Source organism: Ochotona curzoniae, unplaced genomic scaffold (assembly GCF_017591425.1).
Source record: "Ochotona curzoniae isolate NIBS_2020 unplaced genomic scaffold, NIBS_Ocur_1.0 contig_1221, whole genome shotgun sequence".
NCBI classification, from domain to species: Eukaryota; Metazoa; Chordata; class Mammalia; order Lagomorpha; family Ochotonidae; genus Ochotona; species Ochotona curzoniae.
In genome coordinates, this window is record NW_024464993.1 from 507288 (window position 1) to 527695 (window position 20408).

The following is a 20408-nucleotide window of genomic DNA, read 5'->3' on the forward strand; positions in this document are numbered from 1 at the left end:
GGTCTGGGTGAAGTTCCTCGAGGTCTCCCATGTGGGTGCAGGGTCCTGAGGCTTTGGGCCATCCTTGACTGCTTTCCCAGGCCACAAGCAGGGAGCTGGATGGGAAGTGGCGCTGCCAGGTTTAGAACCGGCACCCATATGGGATCCCGGTGCATTCAAGGTGAGGACTTTAGCCGCTACTCCATCGCATCGGGCCCAAAAAGTTTTATTTTAAAGAGCAACATATACATTCCCCTCACCCCAAAGGGCCCTCAGTTCTTCCTGCCACACAGACTTTGTCACATGCTGACAACCATATGGGGCAGTGGCCTCTGGTCAACCTTGCTGGCCCTTCAGCAGTCTCCCCAGTCTCGGTCATATCCACTGATGCTCTCAAGTGCAGACGGATCTCTTCTGTGCAGTACGTACTAGGGACGTGATCTCACATCTACTTGTAAATGCAATCTTTTAAGGCCCCCTGCCCCCTCCCATTCCAGCCGGAGGAGCCCATATGTGATGGCAGGCCTGGCAGATGGCGGCATATGCCAGCCCCTAGCAAATAATTTATTTTTTCAAATAATTTCTTTAGAAAATGTTTACCACGACCTTCTAGCTAAGAATTGGAAGTGCTCTGGACAACGACACTAACACTTACTGAATACTGAGTACTCGCGTGTCAAGTAAGGCGCATGGGATCATGGTAGCAGCTCCGACTCGCGAAAGTTCCCTGGGACGTGCATAATCCCAATTTTAGCAAGGACAACTGGACCCCGAAAAATCTGGTTCTGTAGTCTCCACCTGCTTCCCCACCCAGGACTGCCCCTCTGCCAGAAGGCTCCGGGCGTACTTCTCTGCAAGTCCCGCCTCCTGACGACGCGAGTTAGAAGCGCCGTTAATAGCGTGGGCGGAGAGAACGCCGGAACAACATGGCCCGGCCCTCTCAAAGGGCAACCTGCCGCCTCCCGGCTCCTCGCGGTGCCTTTCGGGAGTTGTAGTTAGAGGCTCTCCAGTTTGCTCGGGGGCGTGTAAGGACAAGACTCGGACTCCCAGTATGCCCCGCGGCCCACGAGTGCATCGCCTGCCTGTTCTTAGCCTGCCTTTCTCACTCCTCTTCCTTCTAAATTCTCCATTCTGGGTTGCGACCTGTGAAGTCATTCGTTGGTGTCTGTATCTTTCTCTCCCATTTCCCCACAGTCTTTTCCCCTCTCTCCGGGACATTGGGTCCGTTTAAACGTCGGCTCGAGACTCGGAACGAGAGAGGGGGATCGACCCAGAGTGGTGAGGGGGTCCGGGAGGGCGGGTAAGTTGAGGTAGGAGAGAAGAGAGGCGAGGAATGGCAGGAAAATAGAGAAGTTAAGAGACAGGGCGGTGTGGATCAGGGTGAAGGGGGTGAAGTCAGCTGGAAACAAAGTGGAAAGTGGTGGATTTGGATCTGAGCGGCGTGGAGGGGAGAGTTACACCTCGCAGAAGTTGACTGGGAATGGGTAACTGGCGAAGGAGTGGAGAGAGAGAGGTTTGGGCTCAAACAAGTTTCCTGGCTAATGTTTAGATAAGGATGAGGCAAGGCATAAAAACACAATTACCAGCCCCATTTTCACTTGGAAATTGGGATGAGGAGATTGGAAAGAAGGTGGGGTGGGAGGTGGGGATCATGCTAGGAGAGACAGGAGGAGATAAGCGCCGGGAGTGGAAACCACAAAACAAAACGATATTACTGTGTGGACTGAGGGATCTGGTATCAGCATGAGAAATGAAGAATGGGGGACTCTGGCGTGGATTGTGGGGTATGTGGCTTAACCCTTGCCTCTCTCAGGTGATGGAGAGTACCCCTTCAAGGGGTGGATTGAACCGGGTGCATCTACAATGCAGGAATCTGCAGGAATTCCTAGGGAGCCTCAGCCCTGGGGTTTTGGATCGATTGTATGGGCACCCTGCCACCTGTCTGGCTGTATTTAGGTAAGGAGTCCCCATCTGGGCTGGCAGGGATTAGTGGGGAAATGTAATGCCATGAAGACTGGAATCCGTTATCATGGGCAGAAACTTAGCAGGCTAGTGGGACTTGGGAATTATTCCATAGCATGAGAGACCGATTTTTTTTTTTTTTTTAAGATTTACTTATTAAATTTGAAAGGTAAAGGTAACAGAGAGAGAAGAGAGATCTTCCATCTACTGGCTTACTCCCCAAATGGCTACAATATTCAGGAGTGTACCAGTCCAAAGTCAGGAGGAGCCAGGAGCTTTTTTCCAGGTCTCTTAAGTGGATTCAGGGTTCCAAGGACTTGGGCCATCCTCCGCTGCTTTTCTAGGCCCATTAGCAGGGGACTGAATGGAAAGTGGAGCAGCTGAGACTCAAACTAGTAGTACCACAGGCAGTGAGTGGCTTTTACTCCCTATACCACCAACCACACCTGCCTCTGAGATGTTTGAGAGGCAGTTGGGGCAGCCTCAGATCTTAACGTTTGACTTCTAACCTCTGCAGAGAGCTCCCGTCTCTGGCTAAGAACTGGGTGATGCGCATGCTGTTCCTGGAGCAGCCTTTGCCACAAGCTGCAGTAGCCCTGTGGGTGAAGAAGGAGTTCAGCAAGTGAGTCCCCACTGCATCCTTGGTCACCTGAGGAGCTCACAGACCTCGTCCCAGCTAGCCTTGTCAAACTGTTGTTCAGTGGAACACAGAGAGGAAGTAGTCATGGGTGCACCACGGAGCTCAGCAGTACACTTGGGCTGTGTGCTGTGTTTTCCCACCTGGAGAGTTTTTTGTGATGTCTGTGGCAAGCTTCTGAAGCTCTTACTCAGAAGGTGCTGGCTTCAATCTGTGAATTGGTCAAGAAAAGGCAGAAATGGGGGTCCTTTCTGGGGCTCCCTGGTTTTGTTCTTCAGACACACCTGCTCAGCACTCTCCTCTGCTTCTGTCACAGGGCTCAGGAGCAAAGTACAGGGCTGCTGAGTGGCCTCCGCATTTGGCACACCCAGCTGCTCCCCGGCGGCCTCCAGGGCCTCATCCTCAACCCCATCTTCCGCCAGAACCTCCGCATTGCCCTTCTGGGTGGGTATGTCACTGCCATCTCTTCCTAAGCCAGCCCAGGGTAACTGCTCATCCTGCTCCTGGACATGGCGGCTCTTTGTGGGTTCTGTCTTTGAGAACTGCAGCATGGGGTAGGAAGTGTCCCCATGTGGGCAGAGGGGCAGCCGGGGCAGAGGTAGGGGGTCTTTACTCTCAGCACATCCTGGCTTTAGGGGGAAGGCCTGGTCTGATGACACAAGTCAGCTGGGACCAGACAAGCACGCCCGGGATGTCCCCTCCCTGGACAAGTATGCAGAGGAGCGCTGGGAGGTAAGGACCTAGGGCTCTGGGTGTCCTGTGCGTGCTGTCGTGGCCCTGTGGCCCTTGGATGCCTCAGTCCCTCTATTCTGCTCCACAGGTGGTCTTGCACTTCATGGTGGGCTCCCCCAGTGCCGCTGTCAGCCAGGATTTGGCCCAGTTGCTCAGTCAAGCTGGGCTCATGAAGAGGTGAGGCAGCCAGAGATCCAGCAACTCCCTGCTTTGCCATCTCTCTTTGGGGTCCTTGAGAAGCGCATCTGTGGTGGGTCAGGACTGGAGGGAGGTGGCTGAAAAAGGAAAGGTGAATCTAGCATTGTCCAAGCCCCAGGGCTGAAACGTGAGAGTGCAGGTGGAGGCAGCAGCCCTTCTCTGCCTGAACTCCCCCCATCGCCCCTCTGTGCCTCCAGTTCAGAACCAGGAGAGCCACCCTGCATTACTTCTGCTGGCTTTCAGTTTCTGCTGCTGGACACCCCTGCCCAGCTCTGGTACTTCATGTTGCAGTACCTGCAGACAGCCCAGGTGAGGAAGCCAGGGACCACCTGCTGGCGTGTTCAGCTCTAAGAGCTGTGCCCAGAGAACTCCTCTCTTCCGTTTGCTCCCTCCCACCCCTTCCTTTATATGTATCTCCTTTTCCCTAGAGCCGGGGCATGGACCTCGTGGAGATTCTGTCCTTCCTCTTCCAGCTCAGCTTCTCCACTCTCGGCAAGGTAAGCAGGGGCTGAGAGGCAGATGGAAAGGGAAGGCAGGGTGTGGGTGATAGAGTGAGAGGCTAGGACTGTATGCACAGTGACCAGACATGGGAGCAGGAGGAGGAAGTGTTTCGGGGTGGGCAAGGGAGGGTGGATGTGTTTGGACACCCGGCTCCTTTCTTCTCCCCAGGATTATTCTGTGGAGGGCATGAGTGACTCTCTGTTGAACTTCCTGCAGCACCTGCGTGAGTTTGGGCTTGTCTTCCAGAGAAAGGTATGAATGCCCAGGAACGCGACTTGTAGTAGGTGCTGGGTTGCCATGGCCTTCGAGGCGAGGTGGGGTCATGAAGCAGGAGCCAGAAATAGTTGCCATTCCTGAAGACTTGGGTCCCTTGTGAGAGAGCAGTTGGGACTTGAGATTCTGTGTGCAGGGTGGGAGTTGTCACAGAACAGGAATTAGTGCTGTGACACCTGACACAGGATTTTGATCTTCCCCTTCTGCCTTTCCTAGAGGAAATCTCGGCGGTACTACCCCACACGCCTGGCCATCAATCTCTCTTCAGGTGTCTCGGGGGTAGGGGGCACTGTGCACCAGCCAGGCTTCATCGTTGTGGAAACCAATTACCGGCTGTATGCCTACACAGGTGCGGATGGCTGCAGGGCCAGGGAGAGCAGGTGGTGATGGGGGGCGCAAAGGAGGGAACAGTTCTACATGGCTCGTCCCAAGTGTCACGTGTGTCCCTGACACTGGTACTCACCGTCCCACATGTCACGTGTGTCCCCTGAGACTGGTGCTCACCATCCCACGTGTCGCGTGTGCTCCCCAAGACTAGTGCTTACCTTCTCTCCTTCCCCGGGTCAGAGTCAGAGCTGCAGATAGCACTCATCGCCCTCTTCTCCGAGATGCTCTATCGCTTCCCCAACATGGTGGTGGCACAGGTGACCCGCGAGAGCGTGCAGCAGGCCATTGCCAGCGGCATCACAGCCCAGCAGGTATTCCTGCTCCAGGGAAGCAGGGCAGGTCATGTCACAAAGGGCTGGGGCTGGTCCTGGGTCTGGTACCCAGGCAGTGGTGGGGGTATCTGAGCAGAGCACTAGGCATACCCAACCTAGTTGGTTGTCCTGCCTCTTGTTCAAGTCCTCCTGCCATCCTGTGTCTCTGTAGATCATCCATTTCCTGAGGACAAGGGCCCACCCAGTGATGCTCAAACAGGTAAACCGGCACCAGGAGGCCTCAGCTGACAGTCCCTGGCAATTAGCTGTGAAATGCTGGAAGAAATTCCCCAATGCGGGTACCATGTGGGGAGGCTGGGGGATGTCTTCAAGGGCCGTTATTTTTGTTTGTTTTTCAGGTAGAAGTTTTTATTTTTAAAGGTTTATTCCTTCTTATTGGAAAGGCAGATTTACAGAGAGAAGTAGAGACAGGGCAAGATCTTCCATCCCCTAATTCACTTTCCAAATGGCCTCAGTGGCTGGAGCTGAGCTGATATGAAGCTGGGAGCCAGGAGCCTCCTCCAGGTCTCCCAGAGTTGCAGGGTCTCAAAGTTTTGAGCCATCTTCAACTGCTTTCCCAGGCTATAAGCAGGGAGCTGGATGGGCAGTGGAGCAGCCAGGACATGAACTGGTGCCCATATGAGATCCTGGTGCTTGAACGGGAAGGGTTAGCCAATCAAGGCATCATGCTGGGCTCCAGGGGCCAGTATTCTTGAAACCTTACAGCCGGCCTTTGTCGCTACAGACCCCGGTGCTGCCCCCCACCATCACAGACCAGATTCGCCTGTGGGAGCTGGAAAGGGACAGACTCCGCTTTACTGAGGGTGAGTGGCTCCTGGTAGCCAAGGCCAGCGGAGGGGCAGCTGGAGGGGCAGCTAGCTCCGCCTCCACTAGCTGTAGTTTACTTTTTGTCCACTGCATGGAGGGAGGGAGGATGGCTGGCAAGACACTTGACTGGGGGATGAGTCAGTAGCGGGGAACGGTCAGGACAGTTTGGATTTGGCTAGGAGATGGAGAGTGGGAAGGGTAACCCACAGTCATGTGTCTGGTTGTGGAGAGCATTCCTGGGCTTCCTAGTTGCCTTTTGGACCAGGCTAGCGTTGTGGTGACCCCCCCGAGGGTGCACAGACCCCCCGCCTCACTCTCTACCCCCACCCCGTCCTGCACACCCCAGGCGTCCTGTACAACCAGTTCCTGTCGCAAGTGGACTTTGAGTTGCTGCTGGCCCACGCGCGGGAGCTGGGCGTGCTGCTCTTCGAGAACTCGGCCAAGCGGCTCATGGTGGTGACCCCGGCCGGGCACAGCGACGTGAAGCGCTTCTGGAAGCGGCAGAAGCACAGTTCCTGACAGAGACCCGGACCCGAGGGGGCGGGACCGGGCGGGGCGGCGGGCGCGACCTTACAACTCAGGTGTTTTCTGTTGTTGTTGTTGTTTTTTAATTTATGTATCGGGACTTTTCGTATCCAATAAAGTTATGGAAGTGAAGTCCGCGGCCCCGGGCCCCTCGGCCAGGTTCCTCAGCGCGAGCGCGCTCCTCCGGGCGCCGGCCGCCATTGGGCCGCGGGAGGAAGGGGTGGGCCGAGGCCGGCGCAGGCGCAGTGCGCGCGGCGGGGAATGGCTGGTCTCCGCGAGTAGCGTGGCCGCGGATCTCGTCCCGGGCCCGGTTCCCTGCGGTCCCGCGTCCCTGCAGCCGCCGCCGCGGGGCGCCCGGGGATAGCGCTGGGGTCGCCGGTGAGCGCGCGCCGGGGCGGCCTGTGGGAGGTGCTGCGGGGCCAGGGCGGGCGGCCGGCCGCGCGGGGCTGGGGACATTGCCGAGGGCGCCCGACTCAGATGGCGGCGACCGCGCTGCGCCACCTGGTCGGCCCCTCACGCCGGCGTCCGTCAGCTCCCTGCGCCGGATCGATCGCAGAGAGGCTTAAGCACGGGGACGGAGACTCTGCCCTCCCTACTGGAGCCCCTGCCTACACTGCGTGCTCTAATCCACCTGGACGAGGAGGAGCCGTGTAGCAGGGAATAGATGTGTAGGAGACCAGGCTGGTGCTAGCCGGGGCTGCACGTGCAGGGGAGGAGGCGTGGGGGGCTGCGCTCTGCCCCCAGTCCCCCATCCTCTCCCTGTGCTCCGTCTCTCTGGAACAGATCGTGGCCCCTGTCCACTCCTGATGCCTCATTTGCCTCTGGCCTCCCTTAGACCATCACTTTGGGGTCTCAGGTCCTCGCGGGGCCTCCGCAGGCTCTGTCCCCTTTCTACACAGTCGCAACCCCATCATGGCTCTCCCATCTCCCGGAGGAACCGAGAGGCCAAACAAAAGCGCCTGCGAGAGAAGCAGGCGGCGCTGGAGGCCGGGATAGCCGGGGAGAGCAAGGTCAGGGGGATGGAACACCTTGAACACGGGTCCCCGAGACGGTCGGAGGGCGTTGGAGGAGGCAAGGGCAGGGATCAGATGGCTGGACCATACCGGGAACTGCAAGTCCCTCCTTCTGTTGGCATTCCCCCCTTGCTCCCCAACGCAGACACCTGCTGAATCCAGTAAGGCCTGGAGCCCTAAGGAGGTGGTGCTGTATGAAGTCCCTACAGAACCTGGGACAAAGAAAGGTAACTAGGGAGCTCCCAGACCTGGTGTCTCACGTGTTTGTTGCTGAAGTACAACCTGAGGGGAAAGTTGAGTAGGTAGTGGAGCTCCCTTCTGCTCCCACAGATGTCTCGGGCCCTCTGCCATCAGCATACAGCCCTCAGTATGTTGAGGCTGCCTGGTACTCATGGTGGGAGCGAGAGGGCTTCTTCAAGCCAGAATATCAGGTTAGTAGTTGGCGCCGGGCAGGGATGTGTGGTGTGTGTACTCAGGGTGTCCCCAGTTCACACTGCCTGGCTTGTCTTCAGGCCCCTGGTGTCTGCACAGATTTCCCTGGGCAGGTTCCTCCCTTCCTCATCAGTTCTGTCCTGCCTGTGACTTGCAGGCCGGTTCCCTTAGAGTCTTTCTGCTCTGTGGACACCAGAGGGCGCTGTCCATCCAGGGAATCGCCATCCTTTTGCCTTGACGCTGTCCTCCTCCTAGGCCCTGCTGCCGCAGTCCACGGGGGAGACGTTTTCCATGTGTATCCCACCTCCCAACGTCACAGGTTCCCTGCACATTGGCCATGCACTCACAGTGGCCATCCAGGATGCCCTCGTGCGCTGGTGAGAGGGGACCAGGAATAGCAGTATTCTCGGGGTAGGGGTTGGGGTGGCAGGTATGGAGGGGCAGTAGAGGGTGCAGGAGTAAGGGAGACTTAGTCCCACGGGCTTAGGTGAGGCTGCTTCCGTTGCAGGCACCGTATGCGAGGAGATCAGGTGCTGTGGGTTCCTGGCTGCGACCACGCAGGAATTGCTACCCAGGTAGACCTTGTCACCTTTTTCCTTCCCTTGGGTGGAAGCAGGTTCTCGTCCCAGGGAAGCCTCGGTCTATTTGTTTGGCACTCATCTTCCTGCAGACCGTAGTGGAGAAGCAGCTGTGGAGGGAGCAGGGTGTGAGGAGGCATGAGCTGAGCCGGGAGGACTTTCTCAGGGCCGTGTGGCAGTGGAAGGAGGCGTGAGTGTGGGGCAGGGCTGCGGGGGCCAAGTCGCCAGCTGATGCCCTGCTCCCCAGCACTTGTTGTCCTCCCTTGGAGTCCCTGGCCCTTCGTGGGGTGGCCCAGTCTCCTCTGGGAAAGACGTGCTAGAGCCCTTTGGTGTGTGGTGGGGTCACCAGTCCTGTGTGTGTATAGAGTGTTCACACATGTGTGTGTATACATGTGTAGATGTACACATATTTTTTTTTTTTGCCTCTGCTGACCCATTTTCCCTTGTTAAATGTCAGTTTCCTTGCCTCTCCCACTTGCTCGTTGCCACCCTTCTGATCCCATAAAGTTGCCCTCATGCCTCCCTGCCTGTTGTCTTCAGGCAGGAGGGAAAATTTCTTAATTTTCCACAAGGTGGCTGCCATGCTGTGTCCCTGTGGGCCCTTGGGCTTCTCAGTGTGGCAGTGAGCCCCAGCCTGGGTCTGGCTCCATCAGCATCTAGGGGCTGGCTCAGTGCCATCACACCTTATTGTCCTCTATCACCTGGCCACTGCTTGCGGGGACATGGGGTGTTGGGCATGGGGGATGCTCTGGGTGTCTTGCTGATGGAATGTCTCTGGGCACAGGAAAGGGGGCGAGATCTGTGAGCAGCTGCGTGCCCTGGGCGCCTCCCTGGCTTGGGACCGAGAGTGTTTCACTATGGACGTGGTGAGTGTCCCCTTTGGCCTGTGTGGGTTTGGGGTGCCTAGTGAGCTGCAGGCATGGGAGTGCTGGACCCTGGGGTGGGTGCTTGGCTGTGAAGAGCTCTAGATATGGATACTTGGCTCATTCCAGGGCTTCTCGCTGGCCGTGACTGAGGCTTTTGTGCGGCTCCACAAGGCAGGCTTGTTGTACCGAAGCCGTCAGCTTGTCAACTGGTCGTGCGCCCTAAGATCAGCCATCTCTGACATAGAGGTGAGTCAGGGAGAAAAGCAGGAGGTGAGAACTCCTGGACAGGGTGAGCAAGAGGTGACTAACATTGGTTCCGGAGCCAGATGCTTGAATCTGAACCCATGGCTCTTGGCCGGCTGTCAAGTTTAGTTAAGGCTGGCTTCCTCAATCGGTAAGTCAGGGAAGATGGATATGCTAAAAAAATCAAATGAGAAGTCATGTCATGTTCTTCCTGTGACTGCACGGAAGTGGGGTGAGAGGTGAGGGAGGTGGCTCCCACGTGCTCCCAGTGGCTGGCTGCGACCCAGCCTCCTGGCCCCCTGCAGGTGGAGAGCAGGGCTCTGCCTGGCCGCACAGAACTGCAACTGCCCGGCTGCCCCACCCCGGTGTCCTTCGGCCTTCTCTTTTCTGTCGCTTTCCCTGTGGATGGAGAGCCTGGTAAGTGTTTGCCTCCCTGAGGCTTACCCGGGTGTCCCTTGTTTCCTGGAGCCCAGGTTGGGCTGCTGAGACAGCCCATCAGTCTGTGGGAACCCTGGCAGTGTGTGTGAGGCCACGGACACTCACTTTGGGTGTCCTGGGGAGGCGAGAACAAGGCACTGGTTGCCGCCCCCTCGTGAGGTCAGTGGGATCCTGCAAGCTGTTGCCATCTGGGTGGTCTGTTGTAAAGTGCAGTTTGCGTGGGAGGGGTTCTATAGAGGCCAGAGGAGGGTGATGACAGGTGAGTGGGAGCTGAGCAGGTTGTGTGTAAGTGGGGCTGGCACTAGCCTGAAGAGTGCATGGTGTGTGTGGCTAGGACCTGAGTATGTCCCTTGGGCACCCAGCAGGATTCTGGGTGCCATCCCTGCTTGCTTCTGTTATTCAGGAGTTCCTTAGCACCACCACCCAAGTCCTGAGCTCTGGGGAGCCCCCAGGCTCCTGTGCACAGCACCGTCACTTCTGGGGCCTGCTCTAGGCTGCCGCAGTGTCAGGCCCGGGGAAAGTGGATAGCAGCTCTCAGTGCCCGAATGCTTGTCTTCAGATGTGGAGGTTGTGGTGAGCACCACGAGGCCGGAGACGTTGCCTGGAGATGTGGCTGTGGCCGTTCATCCTGACGACTCCCGATACACAGTAATGCACGTGTAGACCCCACTTCCCCTGTGCCCTTTCCTTTCCCTTCCCTTCCCTCCATGGTAGGGGCTCCTTCTCTCTTGCACCTGTTTCCTTTTCCTAAGACTTTCTGCGTCTCAGCTCAGCCTCTGGCTCTGCTGTTGTACCTTTCTCTTCCTGGTAACCTACTTTATCTCTGGATCAGTGGGTAACAAACTGTGATCCATAGACCAAGCCAGGCCCAGGGCCTATGTCTGTAGGAGCTGTGTTCATTAGTTTGTGTACCGTCTATGGCCGCTGTTGTGCGTATAATTTTTTTTAAAAGATTTTGTCATAATTGAAAGGTGGAGTTAGAGAGAGAGACACACACACAGAGAGAAAGCTCTTCCATCCAATGATTCATTCACCGCATGGCCATAGTGGCCAGAGCTGGGCCAGTCCGAAGCTGGGATCCAGAAGCTTCTTCCAGGTCTCCCACATGGATACAGGGTCCCAAAGCCTTGGACTGTCGTCAGCTGCTTTCCCAGGCCATTGGCTGGCAGGGAGCTGGATCAGAAGTAGAGCAGCTGGGGTGTCAATGCTACAGTTGGAGGACTGACCTGCAGTACCACCATGTACCCTTCCTTTTTTTCCCTTAAAAATGTAAACTCTTTTTCAAAAATCACTTTTAATTGCATCCTTCATGAACTTTCCAAAAAAGATTTACTTTCTCATTCATTAGAAAGTCCGAGTTAAGTCTGGGCCAACCTGAAGCCTGGAACTCCATTCAGGTTTCCCACATGTGTAGCAGGGACCTTGGCATCTAGGCTGTCCTCTGCCGCCTTCCCAGACATGTTAGTAGGGAGCTGGACTGGAAGTGAAGCAGCAAACCTGCACTCCCATAGGGGATGCTGGCACTGTAAGTGGTGGCTCAACCCACTGTGCCACAATCCTGGCCTGGTATATATTCTTTAACTGCTACAGTGGTAGAGTGTATTTGTCTCAAAAGCCTAAAATATGTGTCCTCTGGCCACTTCAGGAACACTTTGGTGACTTGATTCCCATTCTTTCCTTGCTGCTTTCCAACTCTCGTTCCCAGGGTCCTCACACCCCACCCCAGACCTTTCCATCCCCCACCATGGGTCTGTCCCTCATCCTTCTCCTTTTCTCCAGCATCTGCATGGGCGACAGCTTCGTCACCCGTTGACAGGGCAGCTTCTCCCTGTCATCACCGACCCTGCAGTGCAACCGCAAATGGGCACTGGTAAGTGGGCGGTCAAGGGCCTGGGGAGGGAGGAAGTATGTACGTGGGATTTGGGAGGAGGAGGAAAGTGAGACCACGAAATGTAAACAGGGAGTGGGGCAGACAGGAAGCCTAGACAGAGCAGAGGGGCAGGCAGGGCAGTGGGCAGGCACCTAGGAAAGCACAAGCCAGGGTCAAGTCCAGCTGCTCACAGCTGTGTTCCCTCAGGGGCCGTGAAGGTGACACCAGCTCACAGTCCTGCCGACGCTGAGATGGGCACCCGGCATGGCCTGTGCCCGCAGAGTGCCATTGCGGAGGATGGCACCATGACACCCCTCTGTGGGGACTGGCTACAGGTGGCACCTCCTGGTGGGGTGGGCGGCTGGGTGTCCTTGCCCTTCTCCACTCTCCCACTCTCCTTATTGCCTGGAGGCTTTCATCTCAGCGGCTGCCCCTCTGTCTCCAGGGCCTTCACCGGTTTGTGGCCCGGGAGAAGATTGTGTCTGCATTGCAGGAGCGGGGCCTGTTCCGGGGTCTTCAGAGCCACCCCATGGTGCTGCCTGTCTGCAGGTATCCCTGTGGAGGTAGCCTTGGGTGGCCGTGGGAAGGACCCTGTACCCCCACACCCGAATGCAAGTTCTGCGCCGGTTGTAGTCACTGCCATGTCGTCAGGACCAGGGGCCCCTGCCCCGGGCTCACCACATGTCCCTTGCAGCCGGTCGGGGGATGTGGTGGAATACCTGCTGAAGAGCCAGTGGTTTGTCCGCTGCCGGGAAATGGGGGACCAAGCTGCCAAGGTGAGACGTCTGTGAGTAGGAGCTGGGGCCCAGGGTAGGGGGCCACTTGACCCAGAGAAATCTCTGTGGCTGCAGAAGCTGAGAGGTTGGGACCTGTGGAGTTGGGAGAAGGTTGGCTTGGGTCTTAGTGACACTCCAGAGGCTTCCCATCCCACTGCCAGAGGCGTGGGACTGCATTCGGAAGGGAAGCCCATCTGAAGACCCTCTCCCTCTAGGCTATGGAGTCTGGGGCCCTGGAGTTCAATCCCGCCTTCCACCAGAAGAACTGGCAGCACTGGTTTGCCCACATTGGGTAAGGGGGCAGGGGTGCCCATGGAGATGACTGAGACAGGGGACCCCCGGTCATGCTAAGCCATCACTCTTGTCCTGGCAGGGACTGGTGCGTCTCCCGGCAGCTGTGGTGGGGCCATCAGATTCCAGCTTACCAGGTCGTGGAGGCCAAGGTCAGCAGGAGGGAGCTGGTGGGATGGTTGGGCTTGGTGGGAAGGACCTCTGCCCTCTTCTGCTAGCACACTTCACGCTCATAGTTATGTAACCCACTGAGGGGCAAAGGGGCCAGAGTGTGGGGGTCTGCAGGCTCCAGCTCAGTCCAGAGGGGCTGCTGCACTGAGACCTATGTGAGCAATGTGGAGGTCAAGTACACTGACACTTGTTTCATTCTTCCTTACTGCCCTGCCCCCTCCCTCCACACGTACTTTTGCAGGGCGACAGGCAGGACTGCTGGGTGGTTGGGCGGACGGAGGCCGAGGCCAGAGAGCTAGCAGCTGCCCTAATGGGGAGACCTGGAGCAGAGCTGACCCTGGAGAGGGGTGAGTGTCTGGGGAGGGAGTCTGAGCTGGAGAAGGTGGGGCAGAGAAGCCAGGGGTGGAGTGGCAGGTGAGGCTCCTGCTTGTGACTTAGGGTGGGCGGGTGGCAGCGATCTTAAGGGCAGTTTCCCCATTGCCTGCTTTCTTCCCCAGACCCTGACGTCCTGGACACGTGGTTCTCGTCGGCTCTCTTCCCCTTTGCTGCTCTGGGCTGGCCCCAGGAAGTGAGTGGGTTGGGAGGGACAAGAGTGGCCATGGGGTGTTGAGGGGAAGGGAGATAGTTGGGTCCCAGGGTCTCAGGAAGAGCTGAGGCCCTGGAGCTTGGCCTCTTACCTTCTGCCTCTTCTTTCCAGACCCCAGACCTGGCTCGTTTCTACCCGCTGTCGCTTATGGAAACAGGCAGTGACCTCTTGCTGTTCTGGGTGGGCCGCATGGTCATGCTGGGGACCCAGCTCACAGGGCAGCTCCCCTTTCGCAAGGTATCAGCCCCCCAGATGAGCAGACTCAATCCCAGCCTTCCATGTTTCTTATTACCTTCCTATCCTGATCCCTTTGTGTGTAGAGACCCAAGATCTCAAGGGACCCTCCAAACAAAGGCTCCTGCAGTCCCCTCTGCCCGTCCCCATTCATATACCCCAAACCCCTAGGTGCTTCTGCACTCCATGGTCCGAGACGGGCAGGGCCGGAAGATGAGCAAGTCCTTGGGGAATGTGCTGGACCCACGGGACATCATCAGAGGGGTGGAGCTGCAGGTGAGGATGGTGAAGGCTCAGGCTTGAGGGTGGGGTGGCATCTAAGGAAAGGAGCAGCTGGGAGGGATGGAGGGTGGGGACAGTGGAGGGTGCCTGGGGAGGTTTGGGCTCCCACCAGGCCAGCAGCCTCCTTCCCACCCCTAGGTGCTACAGGAGAAGCTGAGAGATGGGAACCTAGACCCTGCGGAGCTGGCCATTGCAGCCGCCACGCAGGTAAGGCTGTCCTACCCGGGTTTCCCCCGGAACCCAGGCTTGTGGCCTGTGGCTGGCTGCCTCAGTTGTGCTGCCCTTATCCCTGTGGTTGCAGAAAAAGGACTTTCCTCATGGGATCCCTGAGTGTGGGACCGATGCCCTGCGCTTCACACTGTGTTCCCATGGAGCCCTGGGTAAGCCGGACTGAGAGGTGCTGGGCTGGGGACTTCCTATGCTGGCTCCCCGTCCTGCGCAGACCCCGTTCCTCCTCATTTTCTCCTTTCCAGGGGGCGACTTGCACCTGTCAGTCTCAGAGGTCCTGAGCTGCCGCCATTTCTGCAACAAGATCTGGAATGCCCTGCGCTTCATCCTCAACGTCCTGGGGGAGGAATTCACACCAAAACCTGCAGAGGAGGTAACAGTGGGGTTGGAGGTGTGGGCTGGCGAAACGTGGCTGGGGGTGGACGTCCAGCTCCTCAGTGCTGCCCCCTCCCCACCCCGCTTCAGCTGTGCCCCGCCTCCCCCATGGATGCCTGGATCCTGAGTCGTCTGGCCCGCACCGCCCAGGAGTGTGAGCGCAGCTTCCTCACACAGGAGCTCTCGCTCGCCACCCACGCCCTGCACCACTTCTGGCTGCATAACCTTTGTGACGTCTACCTCGTGAGTCCGTCTTACTACTTCAGTCCACCTACTTCCTGCTTTCGACTCCTCTTGAGTTTGGGGTCCCCACGGCAATGAGCTCCTGCATGTGCCAGGAAAGGACAGGGGAGGGCTGGAGTCCCCTCTGCCTGGCTTCTGCAGGCTCTCTGCACCTGGTGGGGGTGGGGCACAGACTGTAGAAAGCTGTCAGGTGGTTTTCCTGGTCTCTAAGTTGCTGTGTTTGGAGTGGGAGGGGTGCAGGCCAGGTGTCAAGTGGGGCCTGGAAAAGAGTGAGCAGCCGGTTAGAGACCCAGGCTCCTCCCACTGGGCTCTGTGGTGGAGTCAGTATGGGGACCACTGTGACCACGTCTGCCTAGCTCCCCCTACGCCCTGGCAGCTGCTGCAGTGGGTTTGGTCGGGCACTGAGGACATTCACCTGCCCTTGGTGACGTTGGTGGCACTGCTTCAGGGCCATTGCCTTGGTTCAGGACTCTCCATCTTATTACAAACTGTCCCCTTTGATGAACAAACCCACATTTCCCTGGAAATCTGATGCACCCACTCTTGGTGGCACCACCCTAGACTTCTCTTTGTGAGCCCCGAGGTGTGTCGCAGTCAGCTGAAGAGGACAGAGAAGCTGCTGCAAAGGCTGTGGCCATGGACCTGCCTCTGACCAGTCACTCTCTGTCCCTCAGGAGGCCGTGAAGCCCCAGCTGTTGCGCTCGCCCCGCCCGCAGGACCCCCCTCAGGTCCTGTTCTCCTGCGCGGACATCGGGCTCCGCCTCCTTGCCCCGCTCATGCCTTTCCTGGCTGAGGAGCTTTGGCAGAGGCTGCCCCCCAGGCCCAGTGGCCCCCTTGCGCCCAGCATCTGTGTTGCCCCCTACCCCAGTGCCCGCAGCCTGGTGAGTCCTGTGGACATGGTATGTGGGGGTGGGGCTGCCATGGGGTTGTGCCTTACTGTGGAGCCTGTGGGAGGGTGGGCTCACACTAGGCTCCTGAGGGGCTGTGTTGGCCTAGAGGTCAAGAGCAGGGCTCCATTGTTAGGCTGGTGCTTAGCACCCGTGAGACTGCCTACAGAGAGCAGTGGGAGTCCATGTCATGACTGACAGGGCTGGGGGAGGTCAGGGACAGTGTGCCCAAGGAGTCTGGGCGGCCTAGATAACTGCAGAAGGTCAGATGCCATGAAGTCCCCCCAAAAGTCGTTTGAAGGTTGTGGCTGTTGGCATCTCTCATACTGATTTGACTTGAATTCACAGTGATGCAGTTTACCCTTAACCCACCGTGGGTGTCGGCTTTTGTGTCAGGGCACCTGCACACATACCTGCTGCTGGCCACTGAAAATCTTCCAACCGCCTGGCCGTGGCCCTCCGGGGGTGCCCTTTGTGTGTGGTGCCAAGGAGTGACTGTGGCCTCCCTGGGAGATGCGTGGGTGGACTGAAGACAGAGCCAGGGTCACCAAGTCTTGTCGGAGCCCTTTGGCCAACTCTGGGCTGTCCCCTGCACCCCCTCAGGAGCACTGGCACCAGCCCGAGCTAGAGCAGCACTTCTCCCGCATCCAGGAGGCTGTGCAGGTGCTGAGGGCCCTCCGTGCCACGTACCAGCTCACCAAAGCCCGGCCCCGAGGTGAGGCTGCTCCTAGTTCCTGACTGGCTGCCTACAAGAAGGAGAGGCTGGGGTGGAGAAGGGGCTGAGTGCCTGAGGGCCGACCCCAGAGTCAGGAGGGGTGGGGTGCAAGGGAGGTGGCTGCTGCCTGGGCCCCTGATTCCCTGCCTGCCTTTCCCAGTGCTGTTGCAGAGTTCTGAGCCCCAAGAGCAAGATGTCTTCCAGGCCTTCCTGGAACCCCTGGGCACCCTGGCTCACTGTGGGGCCGTAAACCTCTTAGCCCAGGGTACGGTGGCTCCCTCTGGTTGGGCCCAAGCCTCACTCAGTGACACCGCTGAGGTCTACATGGAGCTGCAGGTGACCACAGGGTACTTGGGGGCTGCAAGCAGGGACTGTGTGTGGAGGGAGGGCCAGGGTCCTGTGACAGGGGGAAGGGGCTTCAGGATACAGGGACAGTCTGGGCAGGCACAGCTGTTCCAGCTTCACTCCTTGATCTTCTCTTAGGGCCTAGTGGAGCCCGAGACCCACTTGCCACGACTAGCTGCTCGAAGGCAAAAGCTGCAGAAACAGCTGGATGGCCTCAAGGGTCGGAGTCCAGCAGATGGGGTGGCAGAGGCCCAGCGGCAGCAAAGGGTGAGGTCGGGGAGGCCATGCTGGGAACTGGCTCTGCAGGGAACCGGGGGCAGTGGGGTGGGGCCTTGGCCCGGGACCCTCACTTCCTTGTTGCCCCCCTCCAGCTTTCTGCCCTCCAGCTGGAGCTGTCAAAGCTGGACCAGGCGGCCTCTCACCTCCAGCAGCTGATGGCCAAGTCCCCCAGCTCTGGGAACTCGGAGCCCTAATGGACCACCCTCCCACACCTGTCTTTGAAGGACAGATGGATTTAGCTACTGTCTGATTGATGTGGGATTTCAGAGACTGGGGTCCACCCTCATTGTCAATGGAGAGGCTGACTATGTGATCCGCATGGCTGCCAGCCTCTCTGAGCTGACATGTACCTGTTCGTTTATACTCCTCAAGTGCAGGAGCAAGGAGTCAATAAACCTGAAAATCCCCAAACGTGGCTGCCTGTGGTCCTTTTATCCTCCCCACCCCTCCCCAGGGGTGACTCCCTTGCCTTTGCTAGTTTTCTCCTGGGAACCTGGCCTAACAGAAGACAAGGTACCCACCTTTTAGCTTCAGGCCCAGGGCCTCACAGGGTGTGGGTGCTGGGCCAGGCCTGCCTCGTGGCAGGAAGGAGGTGCTTTCCAGAGGCAGGACATGGGCGTGTGGCCCTGGTTGTTCCTGCTTTTGGGACTCGCTGATGGTGCCCCAGCGGTGCGGGCCCTTCCACCTCTGCTGCTCACCAGATGGAAGCGTTCTGGCTTCTTGGCCCTGGCCCCGGAGGTGTGAGAGAAGCAAGGACTTCCTCCACACAGAAGAGCTGCAGGTGCTCCAGGGCTTGCATCCTGTGCCGCCATCCTCTGTGCCAGAACCATACACACAGCTGCTGACTGAGTCACACTCTCACTTGCCCCCAGTACCTTTCCTCATCCCAGGGTTGTTCAGGGCCTGGCTCTGCTGTGCCCAAGTCATGTTCCAATCCATACTCTGATCTGAGCAGCTCTTTCGGACAGAGCCACCTGGGGCTGGGTTCCCCACACCCAATGTGTTTAACTCAGGAGGCTCTTTCTAGCTGTTGTAGTTGCTATTGAAATTTGAAGGAACCTTGGACAAGATGGGGTTGTTCTGTCCTGTGTTTTTGCTGGGCATAAGCAGTGCAGGACTCTGGGTAGTCTGATTTTCCTGCCTTTTTGACCCACTTAGCCCTCTGAGCCCAAGATCTGCTCCAGCTTCCATCACCACGTTTCCTTAATTTTCTGCCACCACCTAGTTCAACAAACATTTCTTAGACACTCGTCATGTGCTGGGTCCTGTTCTGGATGCTTGGATTCATCAGTGAATGAAACGTAGAGCTTGTACCATGGTGTAGTAGACTAAGCTTCCACCTATGGCATTGACATCCTGTAGGGGACCCAGCTGGATTCTGATTTCTCTACTTCTGGTACAGCTCCTGGCTTAAGGACTGGGAAGGCAGTGGAGGATGGTCATTGTAGCCACTTGGGGTGTGAAGCAGTAGATGGAAGATCTTTCCTTCTCTTTGTAAATCTGCCTTTCCAATAAAAAAAAAACCCAAATCTTTAAAAAAATAAAATCTTGAACCCAAGACATCTGTCTGCTAGTGTCTACACTACTGTTGAACCCTAGGGCAAGTAGCTTATCCTCTTTGGACTTCCATTTCCTTGACTGCAAGCAAGGACAATGACATCTGCTCTGAAACATTCAGGGTTGCAGTGAGTGACCATGTGGGCAGGTGTTGAGACTACAGTGCAGATCTGGCCTTCGTTTGCTTTCCTTTCCTCCTTAGGTGTTGCGATGGGCTTTGCTCCCATTGGGGTAAGTGTGATTGTGAGTGTGTAGGTCCCCAATTAGTTCCCTGATTCCCTCTGGGCCTTTGACTCCGGGGTTAGGGAGGCTGTCTTCCCAGTACCCCCTCTGCTCAGTGTTGGGGTCAAAGGCAGGGGCAGCTAGCACTGTGCCCCAGCCAGCCCAGCGCACGTGAGCCCACAGAGTCAGGCCATGGGTTCAGTAGGTTTATTTCCACTAAGGAGGGTGAGGTCCAGCCAGGACATAGGGCCAAGGGGGCACAGGCTCCAGGGGCCCTCATGTTTAGCACGCCATGCGATGAGGGGGTCCTGTGTGGTGAACGGTGACATTGGTCCCTGCTGGGAGCTGCAGGAGGAGGCAGAGCTGGGCGAAAGAGAGGCTGTGAGGGTGAGTTGGCTGGCTCCTGGTTCCCACCCGTGGGCCAGCCATATCCCAGAGGCAGGCCCTGCTCTCTCCCCTCCCATAGAAGTACCTGGTGAAGCAAGGCTGGCCAGTGTGTGTCAGAGGAGCGGTCTGCTGGAAGAGACTCCTTCAATCTCAGCTGCAAGGTCAAGCCTGGTCCTGGGATCCAGAAGTGTAGCAGTTGTGGCTGGGTCCCTTAGAGTGCCAGGAGCAGTCCCCTGCCATGTTAATTCTACCACCACCCGCCCTGCAACCCTGCAGTCTGGCTTCCTCATTAGTGCCTGTCCAGGACTTCTGGGATATGGAGGTTCAGCCTGGATCTATAGGAGCACAGAGCTGAAGTGCCTCCCCCGCCCCTGAGCCCCATCTTCTCTGGACCCAGGCATAAACCTGCTAGCGCTCACCTGCTCCACAAGTGCAGCCGAGGAGGGTCAGGAGGAGGAAGAGGGGTAGCCCATACCCCATGGCAGGTACCTTCCTTCTCAGTAGACACCTGTGAGAGATCTGTGATCCTGTGGCCTCTATGGACCCAACCAACAGTGGAGCCTGGTGGAACTGGTGGGGGAGTTGTAGGCAACTGGCTTTTCTGGTTCTCCAGGGATGGTCTTGAGGGCCATGGAGAGGGATGTTTGCTGGGCTCTTCAGTGAAGTGGAGAGGGCTGCTTTGCTCTGCGTCCACTCTTCTCGCTCTCCCTGCTGGAAGGGGTGGGTACCTGCTTTGGCAGGGAGGGAAACAGAAAGGAAAGCGGGGCTGGGAAGGTGTCCCACCCGCAGGTGCTTGAACCCCACCCAAACTTGGGCCTCTTGTGGCTCTTTGGGGATTAATTATTAACTGGTATTAATTTTCAGGATCCTTGCCACCCAAGGGCTTAGGAATGTGGGCCCAAAAGGGAGGGGTGGTTGGCACCAAGCCAAGTGTCCTGCTCCCCGACTCCCACCGCCCCAGCTGCTGATGAGAGAGCTGGGCTGTGGGAACTTCCCTCTTGCCTGTGTGGCCTTGGTGGCAGGGGCAGGCCTGAGCTTTGTCAGTGCTCCTGTGCTC

The 20408-nt window shown here is 57.6% G+C and overlaps 2 protein-coding genes across 4 annotated transcripts; both read left to right on the top strand.

The window, feature by feature from the left end:
* Positions 1-1063: 1063 nt before the first annotated feature.
* On the top strand, positions 1064-6457 carry GTF2H4 (general transcription factor IIH subunit 4). Its single transcript, XM_040997024.1, has 14 exons — positions 1064-1257; positions 1793-1935; positions 2459-2563; positions 2895-3026; positions 3214-3310; positions 3399-3487; positions 3706-3817; positions 3937-4005; positions 4178-4261; positions 4499-4631; positions 4850-4980; positions 5153-5200; positions 5726-5804; positions 6155-6457. The coding sequence occupies exons 2-14, from the start codon at positions 1796-1798 to the stop codon at positions 6325-6327; spliced, it is 1392 nt and encodes a 463-aa protein (XP_040852958.1). The 5' UTR covers positions 1064-1257; positions 1793-1795; the 3' UTR covers positions 6328-6457.
* A 147-nt stretch (positions 6458-6604) lies between these two features.
* Positions 6605-17589, top strand: VARS2 (valyl-tRNA synthetase 2, mitochondrial). Of its 3 annotated transcripts, XM_040997012.1 has the most exons (30): positions 6605-6711; positions 7117-7343; positions 7492-7573; positions 7677-7777; positions 8034-8155; positions 8287-8353; positions 8449-8546; positions 9141-9222; positions 9349-9468; positions 9771-9882; positions 10463-10551; positions 11683-11773; positions 11981-12108; positions 12219-12322; positions 12468-12549; positions 12765-12841; positions 12923-12992; positions 13253-13358; positions 13509-13579; positions 13709-13834; positions 14003-14107; positions 14252-14320; positions 14415-14493; positions 14587-14714; positions 14807-14959; positions 15634-15840; positions 16450-16561; positions 16722-16897; positions 17045-17173; positions 17278-17589. In XM_040997012.1, the coding sequence occupies exons 2-30, from the start codon at positions 7140-7142 to the stop codon at positions 17377-17379; spliced, it is 3192 nt and encodes a 1063-aa protein (XP_040852946.1). In that variant the 5' UTR covers positions 6605-6711; positions 7117-7139; the 3' UTR covers positions 17380-17589. The 3 variants fall into 3 exon arrangements, with proteins under 3 accessions (XP_040852946.1, XP_040852933.1, XP_040852941.1); XM_040996999.1 differs by lacking the exons at positions 6605-6711; positions 17278-17589 and having other exon boundaries at positions 7065-7343; positions 16722-16908; positions 17045-17111; XM_040997007.1 differs by lacking the exons at positions 6605-6711; positions 16722-16897; positions 17045-17173 and having other exon boundaries at positions 7065-7343.
* The last annotated feature ends 2819 nt before the right edge of the window (positions 17590-20408 follow it).